The sequence below is a fragment of the Podarcis gaigeae genome (genome assembly GCF_964106915.1).
Source record: "Podarcis gaigeae genome assembly, chromosome: 11".
NCBI lineage: Eukaryota > Metazoa > Chordata > Lepidosauria > Squamata > Lacertidae > Podarcis > Podarcis gaigeae.
Window position 1 is genome coordinate 11,190,391 of NC_139687.1, and position 25,259 is coordinate 11,215,649.

Here is a 25,259-nt window from a genome sequence, read left to right on the forward strand (position 1 = left end):
TTTACCAATGACTGGCATTTTGAATAAACTCTAGATTACACTGTTTAATTTCATTAACTGCTGTAACTGTATGGCACAACTGATTTATAGTTTTGCGAATTTGCTTTCATTGTATTTTTAGCGATTTTACTACTGTGTGAACTTCTTTGCTATTTTCTTCAGGAAAAAAGTGTTACATATTTTTAATAAATGCAATCGCTACGTACTATGTACATCTTTGGTACTTTCAAGGCTTCATTTGTTCTCTGCATGTATTCTTAATTTATCTATCAAGAACTACTTGTACAATATTCAAAAAATACCTTAAATTACTTACTTGTCTCAAATATAGGAAAAAGCTAGAATATTGGCCAGCCTCAGGCAGGTAAGAAAGAAAGACAGTGATGCAAGTCAGCAAAATTGTAGTATCTTTTCCAACTCTTCTCAAAGACTGTCAAAAAAGTAAAGCAAGTCAAAATGAACCATCTGAAAAGGATTATTACATTCTGAGCAGGTGATATTTTTCGCTAATGAGTGCATTTGTCAGAATATATTCCATCTGTGGTTTGCTTAAAAAAAAAACCTTTCTCCTGTTTTTGAGTTTCCATGATAATTTCCTAATGCTGAATTTAGATGGACCTCTGTTCAAATTCATAAAAGTAATGTTGACTAAATAAATGAATAGCTTGATTGTTCCAAAAGCCTGATTCTATTCTGCTCAGTAACAAAGGCTCCTAAGTCAGTGAGGTTCGGCTATAGCAACCACTGATAATGTTGTTTCCTATTCACTTCCTCCTATATACCAGGCATGTCCAATGGGTAGGTCGTGATCTACCGGTAGATCACTGCCTGTTTTTAACTCTGTGAGTAGATGGCAGTCTCTTGGGAGTTGGCCACCCTTGCTATATACATAAAAATGCAATGCTGTTGACATGCTGCAGTTCAGGTGGCTGCCAACAGGTAGCCACACCAACTCCAGCATGGTGACAGAGCAGAAAGCAGTGGGGAAACCAAGCAAAATTGTAGGGGGGGGCAGGTAGGCAGCCTAAATGAGCTGTTTAACAGAGGGGAAAGTGCTTCAAGAGAGCAGTTTGCCAACCCATTCTCAGAAGTGCCTCCTCCCTTTGCTGAACACAGCTGCAAGGTTTAACAAAGGGAAGGAGGTGCTTCAGATAATGGTTTGGCAAACCAAACTCTGAAGCGTCTCCCACCCCACCCCCCTTAAAAGCTCATAGGGCAAGCTGTGCAGGGAGGGTAAAGGAAGGGAGGTTTGGCAAGGTGGCAGCCCCTAGTCTTCCCGTAAGGTATCACTGGAGCTGTTAGAATGATTCTTAAAATTTGCGGTACTCAGGTTGGGTGCATTATACCTTCAGGGCACAAGGGTCTGAGATCTCAGGTATATTACCTGGTGAGTACCTTCTCTTCAGAAGGGGCATTGGCTTGTCTAGTTCCCACATTCCTACAGTTGCATTATTTAGGAATAGATCAAACCTGTACTAGTAAGTACAAGGTTCCATCAGAGTTAAGATTGTACCACCATGATTAACTGGTCTACCATTATAATTAGGAAAGTGTGGCAAGTCAGGGTTGTTCCTAGACAAGGCATATATAAGGAGATTCTGATTTAGTAAATGAATGAAAAACTTTGCTGAAGATGCATGCGGCCATGAAGCATCTTATAGTAGTTGGACGGGACTTTTGGAGATCCATGTAAGTTCAACCCCTGGAATGATGCTGGTTATGCAATGTGAGATACAGCTTCCACCAGCCTCAAATAATCCTAGCAAGGGAGATCCCACTGCTTCCTGAGGCAGTCTGAACAGATCTTACCATTAGGAAGTGTCTCCTAATGTTTAGCTGCAACTTCCTTCTCTGCAATTTCTACCGCTTGGGGCTAGTCTTGGCGCCTGGTGCAACAGAAAAAAGATCTCCTATATCTTCTCCTGATGAGACCTAACTAGAACATAATTAAGCAGAACTATTACTTCCTATAATCAGCACTTCCTCTGCTTCTGTTTCTGGAGACTGCATTAGATTTAGCACCAAAATCACACTGCTGACTAATAAAGGTAAAGGAACAAAAAAACAGTAACTTACTGCAAATGGGTCTGCTTGTTCCCATGATATAAGGGAAGGTGGCCTCATTTTTTCAGGTAGAGATTCTGGTACAGCGAGTAGAATGAAACATATATCTACAACAGCCACCACCGTAGCAATTAATACAACCAAGTTATCTCCATATAAAGTAGACAGGTGTGCTCCAATGGCAGGACTAGTTACCAAACTGGCTGCGAACGTTGCAGATACCTAAAAAGAAGACATTGGATTTTACTGCTTTGTTATGAACTCATGAGCAACTTAACATTCCTCACCAACTGAAACCTGAACTATCTCAAATGGACTATCTCCCAAATCCCGATTCCTGCAACAGAGTACCAGAAGAGTGGTATTCAATGAAGCAGTTTTGTTAGCTCAAAGGTTTCTGTATGCTCAATGGAACATTCCCCACTCTGCTCCAGCATGGCCTCCCAAATCTTCTCCGGAGGGCTGGAGGAACGCCCAGAAGAGATTTATGGGGAAGGAGAGGGGATGGAGAGGGAGGGATGTTCCGTTGTGCAGCCGAAGTCTTTGTGCTTAGAGAACTACATTTTGTGTACTCCCCACGGCCTTTTCTGTCACCATGAATTTTGACATAAATATCTACCTACTAAGGTGAGCTGCTGAAATTATGACGTTAACAATAGCTACACTGAAGACTCTTGAGCAGTGTTTCTCAAACTTGGCTTGCCATCTGTTTTTTTTGGACTACAATTCCCATCATTCCTGACGGCTGGTCCTCCAAGCTAGGGATGATGGGAGTTGTAGTCCTAAAAAACAGCTGGAGATCCAAGTTTGGGAAACCCTGATCTTGAGGATAGGCATGAAGCTTTGCCAGGCTTGATGCTCTACAGAAGCATTAAGAAGCACCATCACAACGTCTACATCTCAGGTGCCAAGGACCATACCAAACATTTCTTTCCATGGGATACATGAGTGCAGCACAGCTAAACTGAGCTGCAAAACCAACATTTTTTTGGGGGGGGGGGTACATATCTCTTAGATTCCACTTTGCCTTTAAGACCTATTGGCAATTGGAGGAAGACAGAAAATTGTATCCCAGAAGCCTAAAGGCATTAAAACTTTTCAATTATTCTACTTACACATTGGGGGTGCGATTTTCAACCTGCTTTATAACTATGCTCATTTTTATTTTAAACTGTTTGGGGGTAGCTGCAAATAGTGTTTTCCACTCTAACCTCAGCTCTTTGGCTTTCTCTGAATAGCTTGGGGATTGAGTAGAAAGGCAGGGGACTAGTTTTAAAAATACGTAATAAATCTAGCAGCCCTAAGCAACTAGACTGCAACATCTCAGAGCATTTATAGAACAATTTATCCCCCTCCTGTCTCTTGGTAGTATCACTATTTCTTATTCGCAAGTGTGTTTAAGATTGTTAAGCCACTGACAAATGCTTGTATTTTATTCTTTATACCGTGCTCAGTAGAGTTTTATGCCCTTAATAATAATGATGGTAATAACTTAGGTGTCAAATCTGATCCATCTTTTTCAGATTCAACCCTCTACCCAAGAGTTGGCACTTTTCATTCTTTTATATTTTTGAAATTCTCACTATGGCTTCATCATTCCTAAATTGGATTATTGCAATGCTCATCTTTATGACCCTTTCAGCTGTTTTAAGGTATTTTCTATTCATAATTCTGCCACCTGCCTCATTTGCTCTGCACACAGTTTCAATCACATCTTCCACTTTTCTGTTTTATATTGGATTAGTCTTTCATTTCACATTTACTATGAACTTCTTGCCTTTAAATGTCTCTGCTCTTGTACTTAGCTATATATTTTTTTCCCTAGTCTCTTTCCCTCACTCCCTTTATGTCTTTAACTTAAATTTTGTCAGGACTAGAATTTATCCTTCCTCCTCAACACCATCCCTTTTGCCCAGCTATATGATGCTGCTATGAACTGTTATTTCCTACAGTGGTTTATCTGAACACAGCTGTGCAGGGATGTAAACAGCATTTTCTGGGCCCAATACACTGCATGCAGTTTGGAAACCCTTCACCACACCTAGTCAACACTTGGACTGAAGATAAGCCAGAACCCAATTTTATTGCATATTGAGGTTCAGGATAATCATATACATAATAAATTAGTTTAAAATCTCTGCGTGTTTTCACACACACAAAAAAAACATTCATTATACAGATCAGCCCTCCCAAATGTTTTAGACAACTCATATGAGCCTCAGTCAGCACAGCCAATGCTCAGAGATGGTGGGAGTTTAAGCATATGACCTTGAAATCCTACAAGTCTACCGATATGTTACATTAGCATCACTGAGTTCAATGAGATATATTCCCATCTAGATAAGCGTGCACAGGCTTGCAACCTAATCAAACCATTTCTATTTTATCTAATTTTTATACTAAAGAGGCTACACAATATTGCACTAGTTTCAAAAGGAAGATTTAAATAAGCAAGGCTAGGATTGAATTAATTTTATCTCGTGATTCATCCTTGTACTTTATTCTTCCCACCCCACTTTCCTCCCATCCTTCCTTCCATTATCTAACCCATTTCCCTTCCTCTCCCCCTTCCCCTCCCCACACTCACACACACCCTCTCTGTCTGATCCATGTGCAGCAGTGTTCAGACCCAAAACAAGCAAGTACACACATTTGCACAGTGCAGCAAATGTGCTTTCACTATGTTCATGAACCCCCTCCTCCCTTGTATCTATCTCCTATATGCACACACTGTCATGCAGATGACTGGTAAGCCATGCCTAACTCCAGGTCTTCCACATCAGTATCTGCCACTTGGTGGCCACGTTTTAAATCTAGAGGAAAGTTGGCAATGAGATTAAATTGCATTTGAACTACAACTATTCCTATTTCCTTGAACTGTTGAGAAAGTAGCTTTTTAACACTAGTGGAGGTGGGGGGGGGGCGGGGAGAGGCAAACATTTAGCCCAAGGTTTCCCAAACTTGGGTCTCCAGCTTTTGTTGGTCTACAACTCCCATAATCCCTCGCTAGCAGGACCAGCTGTCATGGATGATGGGAATCGTAGTCCAAAAACAGCTGGAGACCCAAGCTTGGGAAACCCTGGTTTAGCCAGTGTGACCCAACTTTATCTGCTAAAACACAAGACTCTGATAGTTAATCACTGGGAGGAAGCTGGCACCCGAGGCCAAAAGAATGGCTTGGTAAACCGAGAAACGTCAGACGACGACCCTGAGAACGTACCTTAACAGTACACATCCTTATTTTAAAAGAAATCTAGAACTATTTTTATGCCACAAAACATGTCTGTTCAACAACAGTGAATCTGTCAGTCAAAGCTTACATGGTAAATAAATTAATAAGTTTAGAATATTCTATGTGTATTTAAAACCATCACTAAATGGTTCCAGGGTGGGTTTCAAACACATCCCAATTAGGCTCAGTGTATAATTAAAATAATATAATAAAACCACAAAACCCATCAATATAAGAAACTGCAAGGCAGCAGGTCTAAAAGTCACAAAAAGAAATTGTCTAACAGATGCCTTCCTCCTTCATCACCACTTCAGCTTAACACTTCAAAAATGTTTTTAGCAAGGTGCAAGATATGTAAGCACTCTATTTTTCAGGGGTTGCCATGGTACTTCTGTACTAATGAAGCAGCAGAGGAAATGACTTCATAGAAGACAGCATCCAAAGAGCATTACAGTATCTTGGCAATTCAGGGTTGTATCTAACACAATCACAAGGGGACTTCCTCTCTGTCTCCTTACAACCCCACCCCAATTTGTTCTAGGGGTTCAACCAGCACACCAGAGAGAGGATGCACATGACGAGAGAACATCTTGCTGCTCAGGTGGAAGTCCTTGCGCTTTCAGGATGGCTTCACTGGATGCAACGAAGACTGTCCACTATGAAACTGCCATCCCATAGTAATTCACCTATCACTATTCAGTACATACTGCAAGGGGAAAGCTGGGAAGTGGTAATACCTGCGTTGCTGTTATGAGAAACTATGGAAATTCACCTACTATTCCTTTTATTATTATTATTCAGAGACACACACATTCTAAAAATCACGCTTTCACTCAGTGAGTGTAAAAAGGAATACAAGCACAATCACTGAATTAGAAGGAATAGTCCAGTTTTAACACTTGGTAGTCCATGCAAGTATAGCATATCAGGGAAGGAAACACCAAGTCACCTGCTGGGCTGAGACTGGAGATTCTCAGTAGAGGGAATTCTGACTTAAGTCAACTGGCATTAATATTCCACTATTGGTTCAGATCTTTTTAAATGTTCAGATGCGCCTTTATCATTACTCAAAGCCATTCCTGCATTGAGGGGGGTTGGGCAAGAGATATTCGGGATCCCTTCCAAGTCCACAGTTCTGTGATTCTATGATTCTGGGATTAGATGCTTATTAGGGGTCAGTTGCTGCCTATCCCAGGTAGGCAGGAAAATACAGTGGTGCCCCACAAGACGAACGCCTCGCAAGACGGAAAACCCGCTAGACGAAAGGGTTTTCTGTTTTGGAGGAGCTTCGCAAAACGAATTTCCCTATGGGCTTGCTTCGCAAGACGAAAATGTCTTGCGAGTTCCTGCGGTTCCCCCCCCCCCTTTTCCCTAAGCCGCTAAGCCGCTTATCAGCTGATCCGCTGATAAGCCGCTTAACAGCTGATCGCTAAAAGCCGCTAAACCGCTAATAGCGCTAATCCGCTAAGCTGTCAATGGGCTTGCTTCGCAAGACGAAAAAACCGCTATACGAAGAGCCTCATGGAACGGATTAATTTCATCTTGCGAGGCACCACTGTAAGAAGCCTCCCTTTGTTAATGAAAATCTACACTGACAACCTTATTGGAGGCACAACCTAAGGAAGAGATGACCTCCCATACTGCCTTTACATCCAGGAAGAAACCAGAATACTGAAAGGTACTTTCAAAGAAATGTTACCTAGCATGTCAGATTAACAAGCTGTCTTAATGTCATCCTCCCTTCCTAAGCTGCCATGCTGAGCAACAGACTCAGCAATTAGTAATAAACTAAACTCCTGCTATGCCTTACCAAGAGAATCAGGGCTCAAACAATCCATTAAGTAACCTGGTCCAGCTACGTCTTTTGATACAGGATACCTACAATTAACACAGATGACTGTTCAACCTTCCACCTGTGCAGGATACGGTTTCTCGGCTGAGTGTCTAGGAATAAAGAAATCTAAGACTCTGTTCTCCCCCCTCCAACACATCATCTTTTCTTGACTTTGTCACCGCTGCAAGATAAGCCTATCTTCTCAACCCCAAAAATAACCGGATGTGCCTTATTTAAACATGGTGAGTGCAGTATCTTTAAAATGAGGGACTACCAATATATATGACTGCCGAAGCATCAGAAATATTTTCAGAAATCGTCTTACCAGTCCGTATGCAGTGCTCCTTTCATGCTCTTGTGTTATGTCAGCTACGTAAGCAAATATCACAGAGAACGTAACAGCAAAAATCCCAGAAACCGAAATCATAGCAAAATACCACCTGCAAAGCAGAAAGGTGTAATGTAACTATGCAAAGATTATTTGACAGTTGTAAAACTGTGTGAGTATCATCACTCTACAACCTTTAATTAAGCATTCCATTTTGAAGAACCCAATTAAAAGAACAGACTTGACACACTTGGACCCTGCAGCAGTCATTGAACCCTAACTTGAGATAATTGACTAGAGAAAAGTGATTTATCTCTTCTAGTTTCCTTCATACACCAAAAACACCTACTGTCATTGTACCACTTACCATGGACTTATCTTCATTAACGGAATTGGGACACAAGTGAAGAAAACTGTAACAAGGAGGAAAGACTTTCTTCCCCAGACATCAGACAAAGCACCAATCAGTGGAGCACTCAGGAAGGATAAAAACCCCTAAGAATGAAATAGAAGTACTTTTAGTGCATTTTTGGTCCTTTTATCTTTAATCTACAATTTATTCAGAAGAACACGGTAATAAGCAAATTAGCTATACATGCTGGGTTGTGTCTTCTTATATAGCATAATTTAAAAGAGCCAAAGAGAACAATCAGGAACATAGGTAGAATGTTTTCTTTTTTGGGGGGGGGGGAGCACATGCAGGGTAGGCATGCCAACTATATTGCACTAAACACTTGTGCAATCTCACAGTACTCTGGAAGAGTAAGATAAGACTGTTTCAAAGGCAAAGGTGAAGATGCTAAGCAAGTGCTGGTTTAGTGAACATATGTACTGATCCTCAGCTGAATGAGAAATGCAATTTCTTCCCAACTAGAAATGGCATTTTAGAGTTTCATAAAGGTCACAATGGCCACAGATTGCTACATGCATAAAGCAAAATTCACATTATACAAAGGACAAAAAGGCTGCCAAAAATGAGGATAAATTGTAACTGGAGATGGGAGACCCCCTTCTGATTTGCAAATAATCAATTAAAAACTCATGGGTGCCAACCACAAGTTCCAAATTTAAAAGTATGTGCAGGGATTAGATTTTCATAGCCCCATTCCAGTCAAGAATTTACTGTAAAATCGCTTAATATATTAGTTCTACTATATTAAAACACTTAAATTTAACACTAATAATGGGTCAACTCCAAATCTACTTTTATCCCTTAACATTTTCCAAATTTCTTCTCAAACCATCCTATCAAAAAATGGCAGCTACAGCTGCTGGGCTGCATTTTTTGTTTGAAGACAAAGAGTGAACCATTTCCCTTTAGTGCAAATCTGATGAATGTCAATATGAAAAATACATTCAGCACAGAACAACAACATAAATTATCCCGGGAGACAAAGCAGCTATTCATCTGCTTACATTCTGGAGCACAAAGTAGCATGAGAGAAATTGTCAGACTTCTAAAGCATAAAGTCTGCCAAATCCATTCCACATTGCTGCAATACCAGATTATTGTTAATTGTCTGGCAGGAAATCCACACAAGTCTTAGTTAAGTAGCATACCAGTCTCAAGGTTCCACTAAGTCAACCTTCCCCAACTGGTACCTTCCAGATGTTTTAGACTCCCAATTCCCAATTGTTTCTGCTCTCTAACCACTTTCTATACAGTGTCTGAACTCTGAACCATTTCCCAAAGTTTGAATTTTCTCTATGCAAAAGACCCCTCACAAGAAATGCTTTTTCCATAGGCAAAGATTATTGAACTAGGTAATCACGCTGTCAACAATTAACATATACCCACAATATTTACAAATTGGCACTTCCAGTAGGCAACTTTCATCCATGCTGAAATTTTTACAATTGCACACAGCAGCCGCCATTCTACATAACTTCATCATAATTTAATTTGTATTTCGCCTTTCCATAGTTAAAACCGTGCTCAAGGCAGCTTACAGCATGAAAAGATTACAAACATTACCTAATTGCAAACATAGCAAAAGTAGTCATAAAGAATAAATAAAACACATCAAAAAGTACACAACCAAAAATGAACAATTCCAACTATTCCCATATAAACCGCTGTAAGATCTAAAAATAAATATACAAAACAATAATGTCAGCAGCAGCAACAAAAAACCCCAACAATACCCCCTAAACAATATCTCAGCCCAAGAGTCTGCTATGCTAAATGTGACAATTTGCCAAAAGAAAGTGCACACGCCTTCTGCAAACTGCTTTCTCTGGTATTATCCCTTTTATATATTTAGAACAATATTTGAAATACAGAAAAGATACAGGTAAGTCATTCAGTTTTTAATACATTCAATGCTCCCAAAGGACATCATTGCAGAGATTTTTATGTTACATCACTGAAGCAAATGTCTCAAGACTGAAGGTTATGATTTTATCCATAACAGCATGAGGTTGCAGGGTGCACTAGAAATTTGCACAGGTTTATTCACTGCGGTTCTTTAGTTACAGATATTTGTGACACCTTAAGTACCCACTGGGATACAATAATAAAACAAAATATGCAGCATCCTTAATCAATGGAGGAGGGTCACATTGTATTATCTTCTTAGCACCATAAACAGCAATAGAGAAAATTATCCCCTGAACTTACAATGAAACAATAATATACCTTATCACGATACACAAGATTTCATATGCACTGCTGCTACACTGACATCCCCCAAATTCTGTCCCTTTAGTGTAATATTAATTATTCCATCTCATAACATGCCGAAAAGTCTCAACCAAAGTCTCAATGTTCAATTATGATGTACCCCATGTAATTACCAGTTTGAATTGATCTGGTTCCAACATATCACAAATTTGACATTAGTCAGTTGTCCAAGACTGAATGTGTTCTTACACCTCCATTTGTTTCCACATCAGTGCAATTATATAAATGTCTACTCAGAAGGCAGCCCAAATTAGGATTAATTTGACTTAATGTCAACTAAATTGCAGCCTCATGGTGGTAATCCAATGCGTTAGTTCTGTTAGCACAACTTCTGGCTGTACAACGGAACTTCCTCTTCCTGTGCACCCCATGTTCTGGGGGATCCCCAGCCCTCCAAAGCATATATTGGCAGGAAAGGAGAGGGAGGGGAAGTTCTATTATGTAGCCAGAAGTGCTTGTGCTGGTGGAACTACTTTGTTGGACGCTACTCAACAAGCGGCTAAACAGTTTTGTGACTTTTTAAATTCTGAAAATGAGCATTTCATTCTCATAGCTGCATCAATGCTGTTTGTCTCATACAAATGATAAGTCCCGCAATACCAATGTATCAGAAACATTGTGCTATTATTAGGCTTACAAAAATTAACGGTTCAAGAATGGTTTTGATTAACCGACTTTTTTTAATTACCTTCACACCTTGAATGAGGCCATTCATTAAAAAGGTATGCTGAGGAAATGTTTCACGTAAGACCTAAAGAGAAGAAATTGTTATTCAAAGTAACCTTCCATTAAGAAGATATATTAAACTACTTTAAAACATAAATACTTGGCCATTACTGACCCATCTAGAGTGCCATGACTTCTGTTTCAGAACTCATCACAGTCAAATATATTTCAGTCTTCCCCATCTTATCCAAAGCAATACAGCAGCGTAGTTTTAACAGCTGCCGAACCTGGCTTTTAGTATTTTTAACAGATCTGTCACTCCCCTAGTCAATAAGCACACAAGGGAGCTATATGGATTTTTTTCGCCCCACATTCCCCTTCTCTAGAAACAGAACTGTAATGATACCACGATGAACACAATGTTAACAAGCAGCTGGCCCTCATTAAAAAAATTAAGAATAAGTTAATCAACAGAACCTAGAAGCTGTTTATGTGTTATACTTCCAACTATTTAAATCTACTAAAAACAATTGGGGAGGGGGCCCGGCAGTATTCATATTATGGTATATGTGTTTATCTACTTTGAGCACTACACGTCACAGTGCAGGATCTAAAACATCAAACTGCAGACTTACATGCACCCAGCATGCTTCTATTGTGACAATAGTTCTGCATACCATCTGATAAAATTCTAACACCTAGCTGACAGTTCAAAAGAAACCAATATCCTAATAGGAAATTTGATGTACAGCAAGTTCTTTGAGGTTCTCTTAGCCTCAATTATGAACACATCACACCTGTACTTCAAATATTACAGTTTAACAGCAAACAAGCATCTGAGTCAAAGTGCCTAGAAAGCAAAAATATACTAAGCTAAAGCAATGACAAAATGTATGTACTGTTGCCTTTTTTAAAAAAAGTTCTATTCAATAGCACATTTAGGTTGCAATGTTCCACATGTATACCTGAGAGTAAGTACCACTGAACTCAATGAGGTCTAATTTTGAGTAGGAATTCTATTCATTTCGCCATTATATGTATATGATTGTACTATAGCAAATGTTTCTTAAGCTTAGGAGGTTGCAAGTCGCCTTCTATTGTACCAGAGGTTGCACTTAACTGACATAACAACATTGCACATATATGCCCATATGGAGATGCTAAGTTCAAGACTTGCAAGGTAGACTGGAACAGCAAAGATGTCTTCCAATTTAGCAAGAATTCAAGAAGTATGAAAATCAGGATTTGTGTGTGTGTGTGTGTGTGTGTGTGTCTATATATATATATGCATGAGCTCTAGGGAAGGGTAGGGAACCCCTGGCCTGCAGGCCAATCTGATCAGTGGGAGGAAGGGAGTCAGGGCTATTATTATTATAATTAGCATTTATATACCGCCCTGTACCCAGAGGTCTCAGGGCTGCAATGGGGGACTCCCACCTGCTTACAGGAGAAGAACAAAGCACCATTTCAAACAGCCTCCCCTCCCCGTAAGTAGTGGGACGTTGCTTCATATGGCACTTTGCAATTTTTAGACAGTCCCTGTGTTCCTATCAGAAGCAAAGAGGCTGCCCTAAAAGCACTTGGCATAGTTGCTTTCTTCATGCATGGTGTACCTGCAATACACTGCAAAAAGGGGAGGGGGGATTTTTAACTACTCTTCCATCAAGGGCCAGGAATTTAAGCTCAGAGGCCTTTGCAAGTCTCCCCGCTTTTGTATGATCTGACTTCAGAGGCCCTGCCCACCTGACAAATCTGGTGAGACAGATCCTGATAAAGGATCTGGTCCGTGAAGCCAAAAAGGTCCCCTACCCCTGCTCTAGATCAATTAAACAAAAACAGAATATAGTGTACACTTCTGAAATATGCTTGCTAGATTCATATTTAAAACACAAGGAATGCAATTCATTTTTTCCACCAAGGTAAAGGTAAAGGTAAAGGTACCCCTGCCCGTACGGGCCAGTCTTGACAGACTCTGGGGTTGTGCGCCCATCTCACTCAAGAGGCCAGGGGCCAGCGCTGTCCGGAGACACTTCCGGGTCACATGGCCAGCGTGACATCGCTGCTCTGGCGAGCCAGAGCCGCACACGGAAACGCCGTTTACCTTCCCGCTGGTAAGCGGTCCCTATTTATCTACTTGCACCCGGAGGTGCTTTCGAACTGCTAGGTTGGCAGGCGCTGGGACCGAGCAGCGGGAGCGCACCCCGCCGCAGGGATTCGAACCGCTGACCTTTCGATCGGCAAGTCCTAGGCGCTGAGGCTTTAACCCACAGCGCCACCTGCGTCCCCTTTCCACCAAGAGAGAGGTACAATTGGTGTTTGAGATTAAAATGGTTGTGCCCAGTGAAGTAGAAAGGTGCAGCACTGTACTAGGGATTTGGCATGGCAAGGGAGCCTGCCAATCTTTTAGCATTCGACCTGATTGCCATCAGCAAATTTAGCAAAATGTGCATTGGGCTCTATTTTAAAGTCAATGCTTTATTGATTTTCACTGTGAATAGCTAATTTAATCCCCTGAAAAGTGGAAGCCTGAAAAGGGTGGGTCAAAAAGAGCACTGAGCAACACTGTTCAAGCCATATATATTGTAGTTCAAGCTCAGTGATGAATTTTATTCTGCTACTTGAGTGGGGAGGAAACTCAAAACGTTCCCTACATTCTTGCCAATCATATCAATTTACTACTGATTTGCTATATTTATGCAACATGTTTCTGCACTCAAGGTGGTTCATAATTTAAAATGATGGCTTACAAATTAATCAATAAAAGGCAAAAGACAGGAAAGAGAAACTAAGCAGATTCAGATAACAGCTCTTACATAATGACTAAGTCATGGGTAGGCAAACAGCTTCTAGGCTTTTGCAGATACTGATATATATACATACAGTCGTACCTCGTTTTGCAGCCCTGGCCGCTAGTCAAAAAAGACGCAGGGCAAAGTGCCACATCTGCGCACAGAGCAGTTTGTGCTTCTGCGCATAGTGTGATTTAGCGCTTCCGCGCATGCGGGAGCACCAAACCCGCAAGTAACCCGTTCCAGTATTTCTGGATTTGCCACGGATTTTTGCCAGAATGGATGCTAGACGAGGCGGACGTTCGCAGAGGTATTACTGTACAAATATGAAGTATCTCCATTGCTCTAAATAAGTTCAGCAATTCAAAACGTAACACTGAACATGTAATTGTTAGTAATTAACTAACAGACACTACCAACTGCAGACTCACAGAATGACACATTAATGACAGATATTGTCATGGCACTGGGCTGTTACCAAAGAAACTGGCTTGGTTAACCTTGCACCTGTGATTAGCTCATCCATGGGGTGATTTACACTCATGAAGGAAATGAAACCCTTATGGTGTCCAGTTACCCCAACACAGATGTTGCTGAACCTAAACTCCCAGTAGCCCCAGCCAGCATAGTCAACAGCCAGGGATGGTGGAAGTTCTAGTTCACCAACATCTGCAGGGCCACACATTAGCCACCTTTAGCCTGTGCCAACTTAATGGAGAGGGCCTGCTGGTGTAATGGCAGCTGAAGCAGGCAGCTATGGAAGAAGACGAGCCAAGTAACAGCAGGACTCTAACCTCCAAGTATAGTACCAGAAATTAGAAATAAAAACCATTGTTTAATGTAGACCATTATTATTACAGGCAAACACATATAATTCTGAAAGTACTTATTAATACTACACACCTCTGAGCAAAAACACCCAGGTTAGGAAACTTACTGTGAGCATGGGAGTCGTAAGCAGTCCCCAAGCAAAGAATTCCAGGAAGATGACAATAACTGCATGGTACACACTTGGTCGACCAATACCTTGCTGTTAAAGGGGGGAAAATGTGATATTAATACAGCACAACTCTTAGAAACTTGCTTCTGACAACATTTTAAATGGTACAAGGCATTCTATTTTAATTTAAACATACGGCCAGTGGGGGTTTTGCCAAATCAATTGGAGTTAAGAGCTCGCATTAAACTAGAATACTGCTGTGGGGTACATGCCAATTAATGAAGCAGTAGTACATCAATTCTATGTTTCTCTTGAAATTATTTCTAATTAAGCCTATCCTGAGAGTTCAAGGCAGGTTAACAATTTTTAAACATGGGTTACACAAATCCTTAAAAGATATAAAAGCTTACTTACTAAACTAGGGTATTAAAATCCAACTGAAATAAAAGCTGTGTGCTGTCTGAAAACGGCCAGAATGACAAATCCTCAGGGAAAGAGGAAGAACGTGAAAAGAAAGGGTTTCCGTTTTGCAGAGGGTTTGCTCCCACACATAATGATACCTTGTCTGTGTAAACTGGGAGATTATTTTAAAATATGCAGGCTGTAATATTTGACACAGTTACTGGAGTTCCACTGAACTGTTCCCTTCATCCCAGAGTATGCAGTTTAATCAAGTGAGTTATTAATTTAACTGGGAGCTAGAGTGCTGAAGCAGGTAAAAGTGGTAAACAAGGAGCTTGGAGACTCAGGTTTAAATCCCCATCTGCTATGAACATCACCGGGTGACCCGAGAGTCCCTTGACCTACCCAACCTCACAGTGTACTGCAGTAATAAAATGGAGAGGCTGGGCGGGGGGTGGGGGAGAGAGAGAGAGCCTCTTTGAAATCTTTGGAGAAAAGGTGGACTATATATGTAACAAATAACAGAAAATAAATTAATGGATACTTATACATTTATTATGTACATCTCTACTCTTCGAAATAGCACCAACTAAAGTTTCCCCCCCTAATCACCTACAAAACAGGAATATAGATTTGCTTATGAACTTCAACAGTTTCCACAACGTTTCCTTTCATTCGTGACGATTCCTGCTACTCAACAATATTAAATGGAATTGTTTTAATAATCTCCTGTGAGTGCACAGAATGCTGGAGTCAGCAAAAATTACAAAAAGCTATGCTGTGGACTTACTAACCACCTATATGGTTTCTTTTTACAAAATTAAATGGTTCAGCTTATATAACTCATTAAAATGTATGCCATTAAGAGACTTTTTTTGTATGTGTGCCAATGGCAGACATTTTTATGTTCAATTGTTCAATCAATTCAATTAACTAAGCTTTCAGTTTATTTAAGCTGGTACTGAAACACCAGAGTGGTGACAGAAAAAGAAATTTCTGCCAATTACAGTGGTACCTCGGGTTAAGAACTTAATTCGTTCTGGAGGTCTGTTCTTAACCTGAAACTGTTCTTAACCTGAAGCACCACTTTAGCTAATGGGGCCTCCCACTGCCGCCGTGCGATTTCTGTTCTCATCCTGAAGCAAAGTTCTTAACCCGGGGTACTATTTCTAGGTCAGCAGAGCATATGTAACCTGTATATGTACAGAGCATATGTACCACTGTATAAAGGAAACAAATTCCTTTCTACTAACACTTCCTTGCCCCTTTCACTCCCCTTTCCCCCATACATTTTGCTCAAATCCCCCCTCCTAATACTGAATGGTGAAAAAGAAATGCACCCAAGACTAGAACATGATATGCTATCTCTAAATAGTCAGTCAAAAGAAGTTTCTGCCAAAAGATGACAAATCCCTTTCCTCTCTAAAATCAAGCCTTATGAGGAATGGTTGAAGGATCTGGGAACGTTTAACCTGGAAAAGAAGAGAATGAGAGGAGATATGATAGCCATCTTCAAATATCTTAAGGGCTGCCACATGTAAGAGGGAACATGCTTGTTTTCTCCTGCTCTAGAGGGTAGGACTTGAACCAATGGCTTCAAGTTACAAGAAAGGAAATTCTGATTAAACATCTAGAAAAAAATTTGACAGTAAGAGCTGTTCAGCAGTGGAACGGTCTCCCACAAGAGGTGGTGGACTCTCCGTCCTTGGAGGTTTTAAAGCAGATGTTGGATGGTCCTCTGTCTTGGATTCTATACCTGAGATTCCTGCACTGCAGGAGTTGGGACTAGCTGAACCTTGAGCACCTTCCAACTCTAAGATTCTATGAATTCTACAGTGGTGCCTCGCAAGACGAAATTAATTCGTTCCGCAAGTCTTTTCGTCTTGCGAAGCACGGTTGCCCATAGGAATGCATTGAAAATCAATCAATGCGTTCCTATGGAAACCGCCTTCAGACTAGGTCCGGGGACAGTCTGTCCCCCGACCTCCAACCTCTTCTGAAGGCCGGCGGGGGGCGAAAGTCTTTGCTTCCCCCCCGCCTGCCTTCCCGGGACAGCGGAGACTTCTCCGCTGTCCGGGGCGATCTTAAAATGCTGGCGGGCGGCAGCGCTGCCGCCCGCCAGCATTTTAAAATCGCCCCGGGACAGTGGAGGAATTCTCCGCTATCCCGGGGCGATTTAAAAGCCCCCAGGAAGGCAGGCAGGGGGGACAAAGACTTTTGCCCCCCGCCGGCCTTCAGAAGAGGTCCAGGACCTCTTCTGAAGGCCGGCGGGGGGCAAAAGTCTTTGTCCCCCCCTACCTGCCTTCCCGGGAGAGCGGAGAAACGCAGCGCTGCGTTTCTCCGCTCTCCCGGGAAGGCAGGCAGGGGGGAGCAAAGACTTTTGCCCCCCGCCTGCCTTCAAAAGTCTTTGCTCCCCCCCCCCCCGCCTGCCTTCAAAAGCCCTCCGGGACAGTGGAGAGACGCGCTGCGTTTCTCCGCTCTCCCGGGAAGGAAGGCAGGGGGGAGCAAAGACCTGCCCCCCGCCGGCCTTCAGAAGAGGTCCAGGACCTCTTCTGAAGGTGGGCGGGGGGCAAACGTCTTTGCTCCCCCCCGCCGCCTGCCTTCAAAAGCCATCCGGGGTAGCGGGAAGCGCTTCCCTGCTATCCCGGACTGCTTTTAAAATGCTGGCGGTGGGGAGCAAAGCCTTTCGGCCCCCGCCGGCCTTCCTGGACCTCTTCTGAAGGCCGGAGGGGGGGGGGAAGGCTTTGCTCCCCACCACTAGCGTTTAAAAGAGGTCCCCGGAGATTTCCCTATGGGCTTTCTTCTTGCGAAGCAAGCCCACAGGGAAATTCGTTTTGCGAAGCGCCTCCAAAACGGAAAACCCTTTCGTCTAGCGGGTTTTTCGTCTTGCGAGGCGTTCGTCTTGCGGGGCACCACTGTATATAGAAAGTGGATGGAAGAGAAGAAAAGGGGTCCAATTTCAGCTGGCTGATGTTTGTCTTGCTGGTTTCTTTTCAATTAACCTGTCACACTCCCTATATCACTTAAAAATACTCATTAGATACTGTTAGCTAAGAAATAAGAACTCTATAGTTAGATTTCACATGGACATTCATTGGGGAAATGACAGGATGAGATTTTGCACTTTGTGCCTCCGATGGATATAAGATGCAAAGAGAAGGTTGTGATCTAATGTCAGACACTTTTTATACCAGTGGGGACAGACTGCTCTAGAATACTTATTAGTGTAACCAAGAAAAACTACCCCCCCCCCAGTTTGCCTGAAACATAGAAGTTGCATGTTCCTCACCTACTAGTTTATTTCCTCATGCATTACATTTTCAATTCCACACTCTCTACTGATTGTCTTTTTTATTACATTAAAAACAACATCGAAATATTTAAGAAAAACCACTCTGGACATTCTTTTCAGTGTTAGTAAACACTCTGGAGCTGAATCCTTTGATGTCCCAAGCTTGTAGCTCATTTGTGCTTATGGATAACACTTTATCATCAGAATTTGGGTGAATGAAACAATGCCTGTCCCTTAATTATGCTAGCCAGTGCTCAAGAGGGCCACTGGTCTACAAAGTCCTGCCCTAAAACTCCTATTGAAGAACAAGAGGGAAGCCTTCCCCTAGGATGTTTAAAAATATTGCCTAGAGGTTTTCACCCTGAATTTGAGGTCAGGAAATTTGACTGCCACTGTCTAAAATACAGTGGTTACATACGCTTCAGGTTACATATGCTTCAGGTTACAGACTCCGCTAACCCAGAAATAGTGCTTCAGGTTAAGAACTTTGCTTCAGGATGAGAACAGAAATCGGGCTCCAGCAGTGCGGCAACAGCAGGAGGCCCCATTAGCTAAAGTGGTGCTTCAGGTTAAGAACAGTTTCAGGTTAAGTACGGACCTCCGGAACGAATTAAGCACTTAACCTGAGGTACCACTGTACATAAAACAAGGTTTGCACAACTGTTTTACTAGAAAAATGACAAGCTGGTTTAATTTATATACTTGGGAACCCTGTGTACCTAAACTACTTTGAAAGTAACCATTCCAACCAAGGAACAATTCATTCTACATGAACAGGTTGCAAGACTCAAACAGGGAACCTGGTACAGCTTTAAAGGGCTGTGAGGTACCCTGTAAGACTTATTTCACTCCAATAAACCATGTCCAAAGTACACCCACTCTAACTGAAATATTAAACTAGTTATACTGATTTGGCTGCTGTCACAAACCTTACTTGATCATGGTGAGTGATGGGAAATATTTATGTACTGCCATACAGGATGTGGTGGAATATGGTGTGTTTACAGCTAGAGGCAGCCCCATCACACAGATGATCACCATGACTGGGTTAGCTTGCTGTCACTGAGGCAAGTCTGGTCCTGGGTTAATCAACAGCCTGTACAGCAAGTGCAACTTCCTCTTCTTCAACTTTTGAGTATCTTGTGTTTGTATGTAGCCCATTTAATGAGTTTGGTGCAAAATGTATTCCTATTATACACTGCTAAGTCTGCATGCATAGATCTGATCAAAGTCACTTGCATGCATGCTAAAAGGACGCCAATTGCTACAAGTTTTCCCATAAAGAAGAAAGACTAACTAATGCTAATTCAATACAGTGGTACCTCTGGTTACAAACAGAATCCATTCCGGAGGTCCATTCGTAATTGAAAACCACTCGTAAGATGAGGCGTTATTGGCAAAAGCGTGCCTCTGGCACGCAATTTCCACTCACATCCCAGGGCAAAGTTCTCAACCAGAAACGGCTACTTCCGGGTTAGTGGAGCTTGTAACCCGCAACGTGTGGAACCAGAGGTAGCACTGTAATGGCTTTACCAGTAAAGATAAACTGCTTAGATACTAAGTTTGAGCAGCTGAATCAATAGTTCTGTGGGTTACTGAATGGCTTTTATTGCAACATATTGCTCTTTCTGAACTTACGTTTTTTTAAAAAAGACATCTAGAGGCTTATGTAACAAATTACTAATAAATTGCAAAAAGCAACTAATAAACTGAATACATCATCATAATCACCAGAGCCTGCTATGAGATATGCACAGCACTAGAATGAAGACATGCCAAATCTTTGTGCCAAGTCTTGCAGTATATCCAAACACAAGCATCATGTCACACTGCATATAAGAGGTTACGTGCACACTATTTTTGTGCACTCTACACTACACAAGTGATACTTGAATTAGCTCCAGTAGGCACTTCATTCAATGTTTACTAGCGATGCGTGCAGGGAGACAGCTCAACTCCTACATTTCAAATGAATTTTTGCATGCCCACTCCTATGTGTTATCTTCGGAAGATACGAACAGCATCTAGCATAAATCTGAGAACACAAAATATGTTAGGCACATTTTGCATTCTCAATTTTTTTTTAAAAGTGCTATTGCTCAAATAAAAAAATTACAGATTGGACAAACTGTGAAAGAGTGTGAGACTCTAGCATAATTTGCAAGCTGTAGCAGTGGATTGTCCATGGGCTGAGACTTAAAGGGAGTAATCCAGCTGGCTCCAATGCATAGCATTTTTAAAGCAGCAAATAGTACAATGAATCATATAAGAGTTGCAAAAACTGAAAAAAGGCCTTTTCTCATGCCTGCCTGAAAGACTTCAGCAGGTACCCAACCCCTATAGTGTAAACACAAGAACTCACTTAGCCTGTATCAAGGGTGAGGCCTGGAGAGCCCAAGCCAAGCACACATGGAAAGAAAGAAAAACACCATGCAGAGATCAACAATATTTTAGAGTGCAAAAAGGAGCATTAAGGAGTCTTGTGGTATGAGTTTTCAAGGGGAAATGATATATAACTAAATGAAAAAGATGTTTAAAATAATGGGGGGGGGAACGGGACCAGAAGCTTTTATTTTGGAAATTATAGGGACAGAACTACCTAAACTGTATAGAAACTTATTCATATACAGTATGCGACTACCAGTGGCAAGAATGTTAAAGGTAAAGTTACCCCTGCCCATACGGGCCAGTCTTGCCAGACTCTAGGGTTGTGCGCTCATCTCACTCTATAGGCCGGGAGCCAGCGCTGTCCGCAGACACTTCCGGGTCACGTGGCCAGCGTGACAAGCTGCATCTGGCGAGCCAGCGCAACACACGGAACGCCGTTTACCTTCCCGCTGGTAAGCGGTCCCTATTTATCTACTTGCACCTGGAGGTGCTTTCGAACTGCTAGGTTGGCAGGCGCTGGGACCGAACGACGGGAGCACACCCCACCGCGGGGATTCGAACCACCGACCATGCGATCGGCAAGTCCTAGGCGCTGAGGTTTTACCCACAGCGCCACCCGCGTCCCCGGCAAGAATGTTACTTGCCACCAAAGTGGAAAGAAGCAGAAGTCATAGTAAAGGAATAATGGGTACAAAAACTGGTGCAATATGCAAAAATGGAGAAACTTACTGGATGACAATTACAAGATGACAATTGTTATTTTTTTGGCAAAAGAATGGAAATGATTTGTTCAATATTTACAGATAAATTGTAAACAGATATGAAGACTGGCAGGACTATTGAAATAACAGTTTCATCAGAGTATATATTTAAAGTAGATGAATTAAGTTAATTTGGATATGCAGAAGATATTAAAAATAAATTTAAGGAACTGCAGAAAGAGGGGGAAGGAAGTCAAATTTTTGAAATATTCAAATAATTGTAAAATTAGTGAAATGTATAAACCTGAAAGGTTTTTGGGGTTTTTTGTGTGTACTTCTTCTCTTGCATCCAAGCTGGGGAAACCTATACCCTTTTAAAATTTGACTCTTGAGGGGGGGGGTTGGGTTATTGGGGTTTTTTTATTTTTATTTTATATTTTGTGATCTTTTCTGTAAACTGCCCTGAGACCTCCGAGTATAGGGCAGCATATAAATTCAATAAATAAAAATAATAAACCATTTTCAAAGAAGTTCAGTCAAAGTGAGCCTTAAGAAAGAACATGGGAGTGACAGGGAGAAGTCAAAGCAGGGGGTTTGAAGGAAGAAAATGAGTGAAGAAGGGAGTGGGGATGAAAGTGGGCTGAGCCCACCCCCAACATATAATGGCTTTTGAATTACAAGAAATGTGGCTCTTTTGGCGAGGAGATGGTGTTATTGGGTTATTGATTTTATTTTGAGTTTATATATTGTGATATTTTCTGTGAACCGCCCTGAGACCTCTGGGTATTGGGCGGTATAGAAATTCAATCAATCAATCAATCAATCAATCAATCAAAACAACTCCCCCATGTTTCCTGAATAATAATAACTCCTAATAATAACTCCCCCGTGTTTCCCCAATCACTCCCCCATGTTTCCCCAATAATAAAAATAACAACTCCCCCATGTTTCCCTAATAATAATGATAATAATAATAATGACTCCTATTAATAATAACTCCCCCGTGTTTCCCGAATAATAAAAACTCCTAATAATAATAACTCCCCCGTGTTTCCCCAATAATAAGAATAACAACTCCCCCATGCTTCCCTAATAATAACAACAACTCCCCCGTGTTTTTCTGGCCCGACCTTTACCACAGAGCCCACCGAGGCCCAACAGATCGGGGAGCAAAAAAAAAAAAAACACAATTGCGGACCCGACCTCCACCCCGCGGACTGCGAAGGAAGATGCCTCGAGCCTCTCCCGGCGCCTAACGGGCCCGCAGCGCGTCCGCTTCCCGGGGCCGGGACCCCCGAGGATGCTTCGGGGGAGGGCGCAGAGGCGCGAAGGGGGGGGGAGAGGGGCCCTGTTCCCCGGGCTACTCACCGCGGCGGCGCCTCCGCCCGGCTTGAGGCCGATCCTCCTCACCAGCATGATGCGGCTGCCCCACTGCTTCCCTCCGCCGGCTCCGGCCGCGGCCGCGGCCGCCGCTTCTCCGTCCACCACGGCCGCCACAGTCAAGGCCACCACCTCCGCTTCCCGGGCCGGAGGAGGAGGCGGCGGCGGCTCCGGCTCGGGGCTCATTCCGCTCCCATCTTGCCGCCCCGGAGGAGGAGGCGGCGGCGAGGCAGGGGCTCCGGGAGGCCTCCCGCCGGCTCCCTCATCTGCTGCCACCGTCGCGAGGGGCCAGGCAGGGAGGGACGGAAGCCGGGAGGGACGGAAGGCGCGCCGGGAAATAGCCTCGAGCCGCCGCTGCTGCCGCCGCTTTCCGTCTTCGCTCCGCCTCGCTTCTCCCCTCACAGAACCCTCCCCACGTGACCCGGCCTCCCTCCCTCACTCCTCCAGCACCTCCCACCGGAAATTGCGTCACACACGGAGGCGGGGCATGTGGTGAGTGGGCGGGGCATCTGCGCTGCGTTTTCTTCACGCACTTTCTGGCGCAGTTCGAGCGTCCGGGATCACGTGACTCGGAGCGGGCGTTAGGGCCGTTGCTATGGTTTCCTTCCTTCGAAGGGGATGCTCGTGGCGGGGGATGGAAGGCCTTAAATTACCAGGGCCTTTGCTTCGGATCATTTTTATCTATTTTTAAAGTCCATTTTTATCCGGGTTTTGTTTGTTTTTTTAAGCCAAGAAAGGCCTTCCATTTCTTGTACCCTTTTTCTTTCAATAGGCCCAAGAACCCAGTGCTGGAGTTTAACAATTTGTTAAAATTGCTGGTTGTAATATTCCTATCTTCATTAGCGGTATTTGTGAAAATAGGAGCACCGATGTTAAGTTAGGCATTGCATTTGAAAAGGAACCCAAAGATGGAAAGAAGATAAAGTCCCGACCAGAGAAGAATAGCAGATGGAAGTTGAGGGATTATGCCAAAATGGCTAAAATGACTGGAAGAATCAGAAATTGGGAAGATTTTAATAAGGAATGGGGGGGGGGGGGATTACAGTGTTTTTTAAGATAAATTACAGTGATACCTTGAGTTATATACGCTTCAGGTTACATACTCCGCTAACCCAGAAATAGTGCTTTAGGTTAAGAACTTTGCTTCAGGATGAGAACAGAAATCGGGCTCCAGCAGTGCGGCAACAGCAGGAGGCCCCATTAGCTAAAGTGGTGCTTCAGGTTAAGAACAGTTTCAGGTTAAGAACGGACCTCCAGAACGAATTAAGTACTTAACCCGAGGTATCACTGTATAAACGAAACTTGTTAGTAGGATTGGAGTAACACTTGTAGTATAATGGTGAATTTTGGACATAATGGAGATGTAAACGATTTGGATTATCATAAAAGATGCAGGAGGAAGTTATTAACAATAGGACCTACAAAGGGGAGGAGGGAAGTCCAGGAGATTCTTTGGCATCTTGGTTTTTATGTTGTATGTTGGATATATTGGTTGTAAAACTTTAATCTGAAAAACCAAATAAATAAATTTATAAATGAAAATGAAAAGGATCAACTGCCTTCCTGGGAATGTCAAATCTGGAGTTCAGAGACATTCTGAAACCTAAGCCTCTGCTGACTCAGAAAGCGGGAGAAGATAAACAGAATGGCATTGTGTAGTTAACACGCAAAAGGTTTTCATGTGACTGTCATCTTCCAAGGTCAACAAAGGTCAAGAGCTAGAGCAACAAGGTTCTCGTGGAGAGATGGACCCATTGAGTCTGTCCCGTGATTGAAAATGAGAATTCTGGATCTGAATGGTCACATTTTGAAAACCTAGTAACTTGACTGAGGGTGCAATGCATAACACATGCAGGTCCTGCTCTCTGCCCTCTCTTCATTAAGATTCTGTGGATTTTGTTATTTAATAGTCAAATGTTTAGATTTCAATATAATTTGAGGAAGCTTTCTTAATTTCTAAGAATAGTGATGATTCTTGGGACAGGGTATATGAAGTCAGAGACAATTCTTATGATCATATATTGTTTGCATCAGATTCTTCATCCTATCAAGTCCCTATAACAATTTCTCATTAGAAAAAAAGAAAATTAATTTTAAAAAAATTAAAAGTCCCTATAATAATTTTACTGTATTTCTTTTCTTTCAGAGTCTAACTTCCTCACACACAAAAACAATTTATGCTGGTGATGAGACTCAATCTTGTCATTCAAAAAGATTCAGTATTAAATCATTCAGTGTGAAATCGTTAAAAAGCATAATGAAGTCAGATGCAACAGGGCCTTTGACAAAAGCAGAACCAAAATATTCCGCTGGGACATTGGATAGTGACTCACAAGAACAGGTTGAAAGAAAAACAGATTTGATTCCAATGCAAGAGCTAAGCACACCAGTAACATCATTTAAAAGTGAAAGTGGATTGATAAAACATCCAGAATACATTTCCTACAAAAAAGAAGACGTGTTGGCTTTTCAAAACACATGAGGCTGATGATGAAGAGAAATTTGTAAGTGAAATTGATTTGAGGCCAAAAAAGGAACTAACCATGTCAGATTCAGAAAC

At 42.2% G+C, this 25,259-nt stretch overlaps 1 protein-coding gene across 3 annotated transcripts in view; it reads right to left on the minus strand.

Annotated features, from left to right (window-relative positions):
* Window positions 1-23,162, minus strand: part of MFSD14B (major facilitator superfamily domain containing 14B) — a 37,303-nt gene extending 14,141 nt beyond the window's left edge. The window contains exons 1-8 of one of the 3 annotated variants that reach the window (XM_083702068.1): window positions 22,866-23,129; window positions 22,688-22,767; window positions 14,534-14,626; window positions 10,830-10,892; window positions 7,826-7,953; window positions 7,456-7,570; window positions 2,077-2,286; window positions 317-430 (exon numbers count right to left, since the gene is read on the minus strand). In XM_083702068.1, coding sequence (XP_083558194.1) covers window positions 317-430; window positions 2,077-2,286; window positions 7,456-7,570; window positions 7,826-7,953; window positions 10,830-10,892; window positions 14,534-14,626; window positions 22,688-22,735 — 771 coding nt within the window. In that variant the 5' untranslated portion in view covers window positions 22,736-22,767; window positions 22,866-23,129. Of the gene's footprint in view, window positions 1-316; window positions 431-2,076; window positions 2,287-7,455; window positions 7,571-7,825; window positions 7,954-10,829; window positions 10,893-14,533; window positions 14,627-22,687 lie in introns of all 3 variants that reach the window. The other 2 variants (XR_014555977.1, XM_083702067.1) reach the window with 2 other exon arrangements.
* Window positions 23,163-25,259: the final 2,097 nt, after the last annotated feature.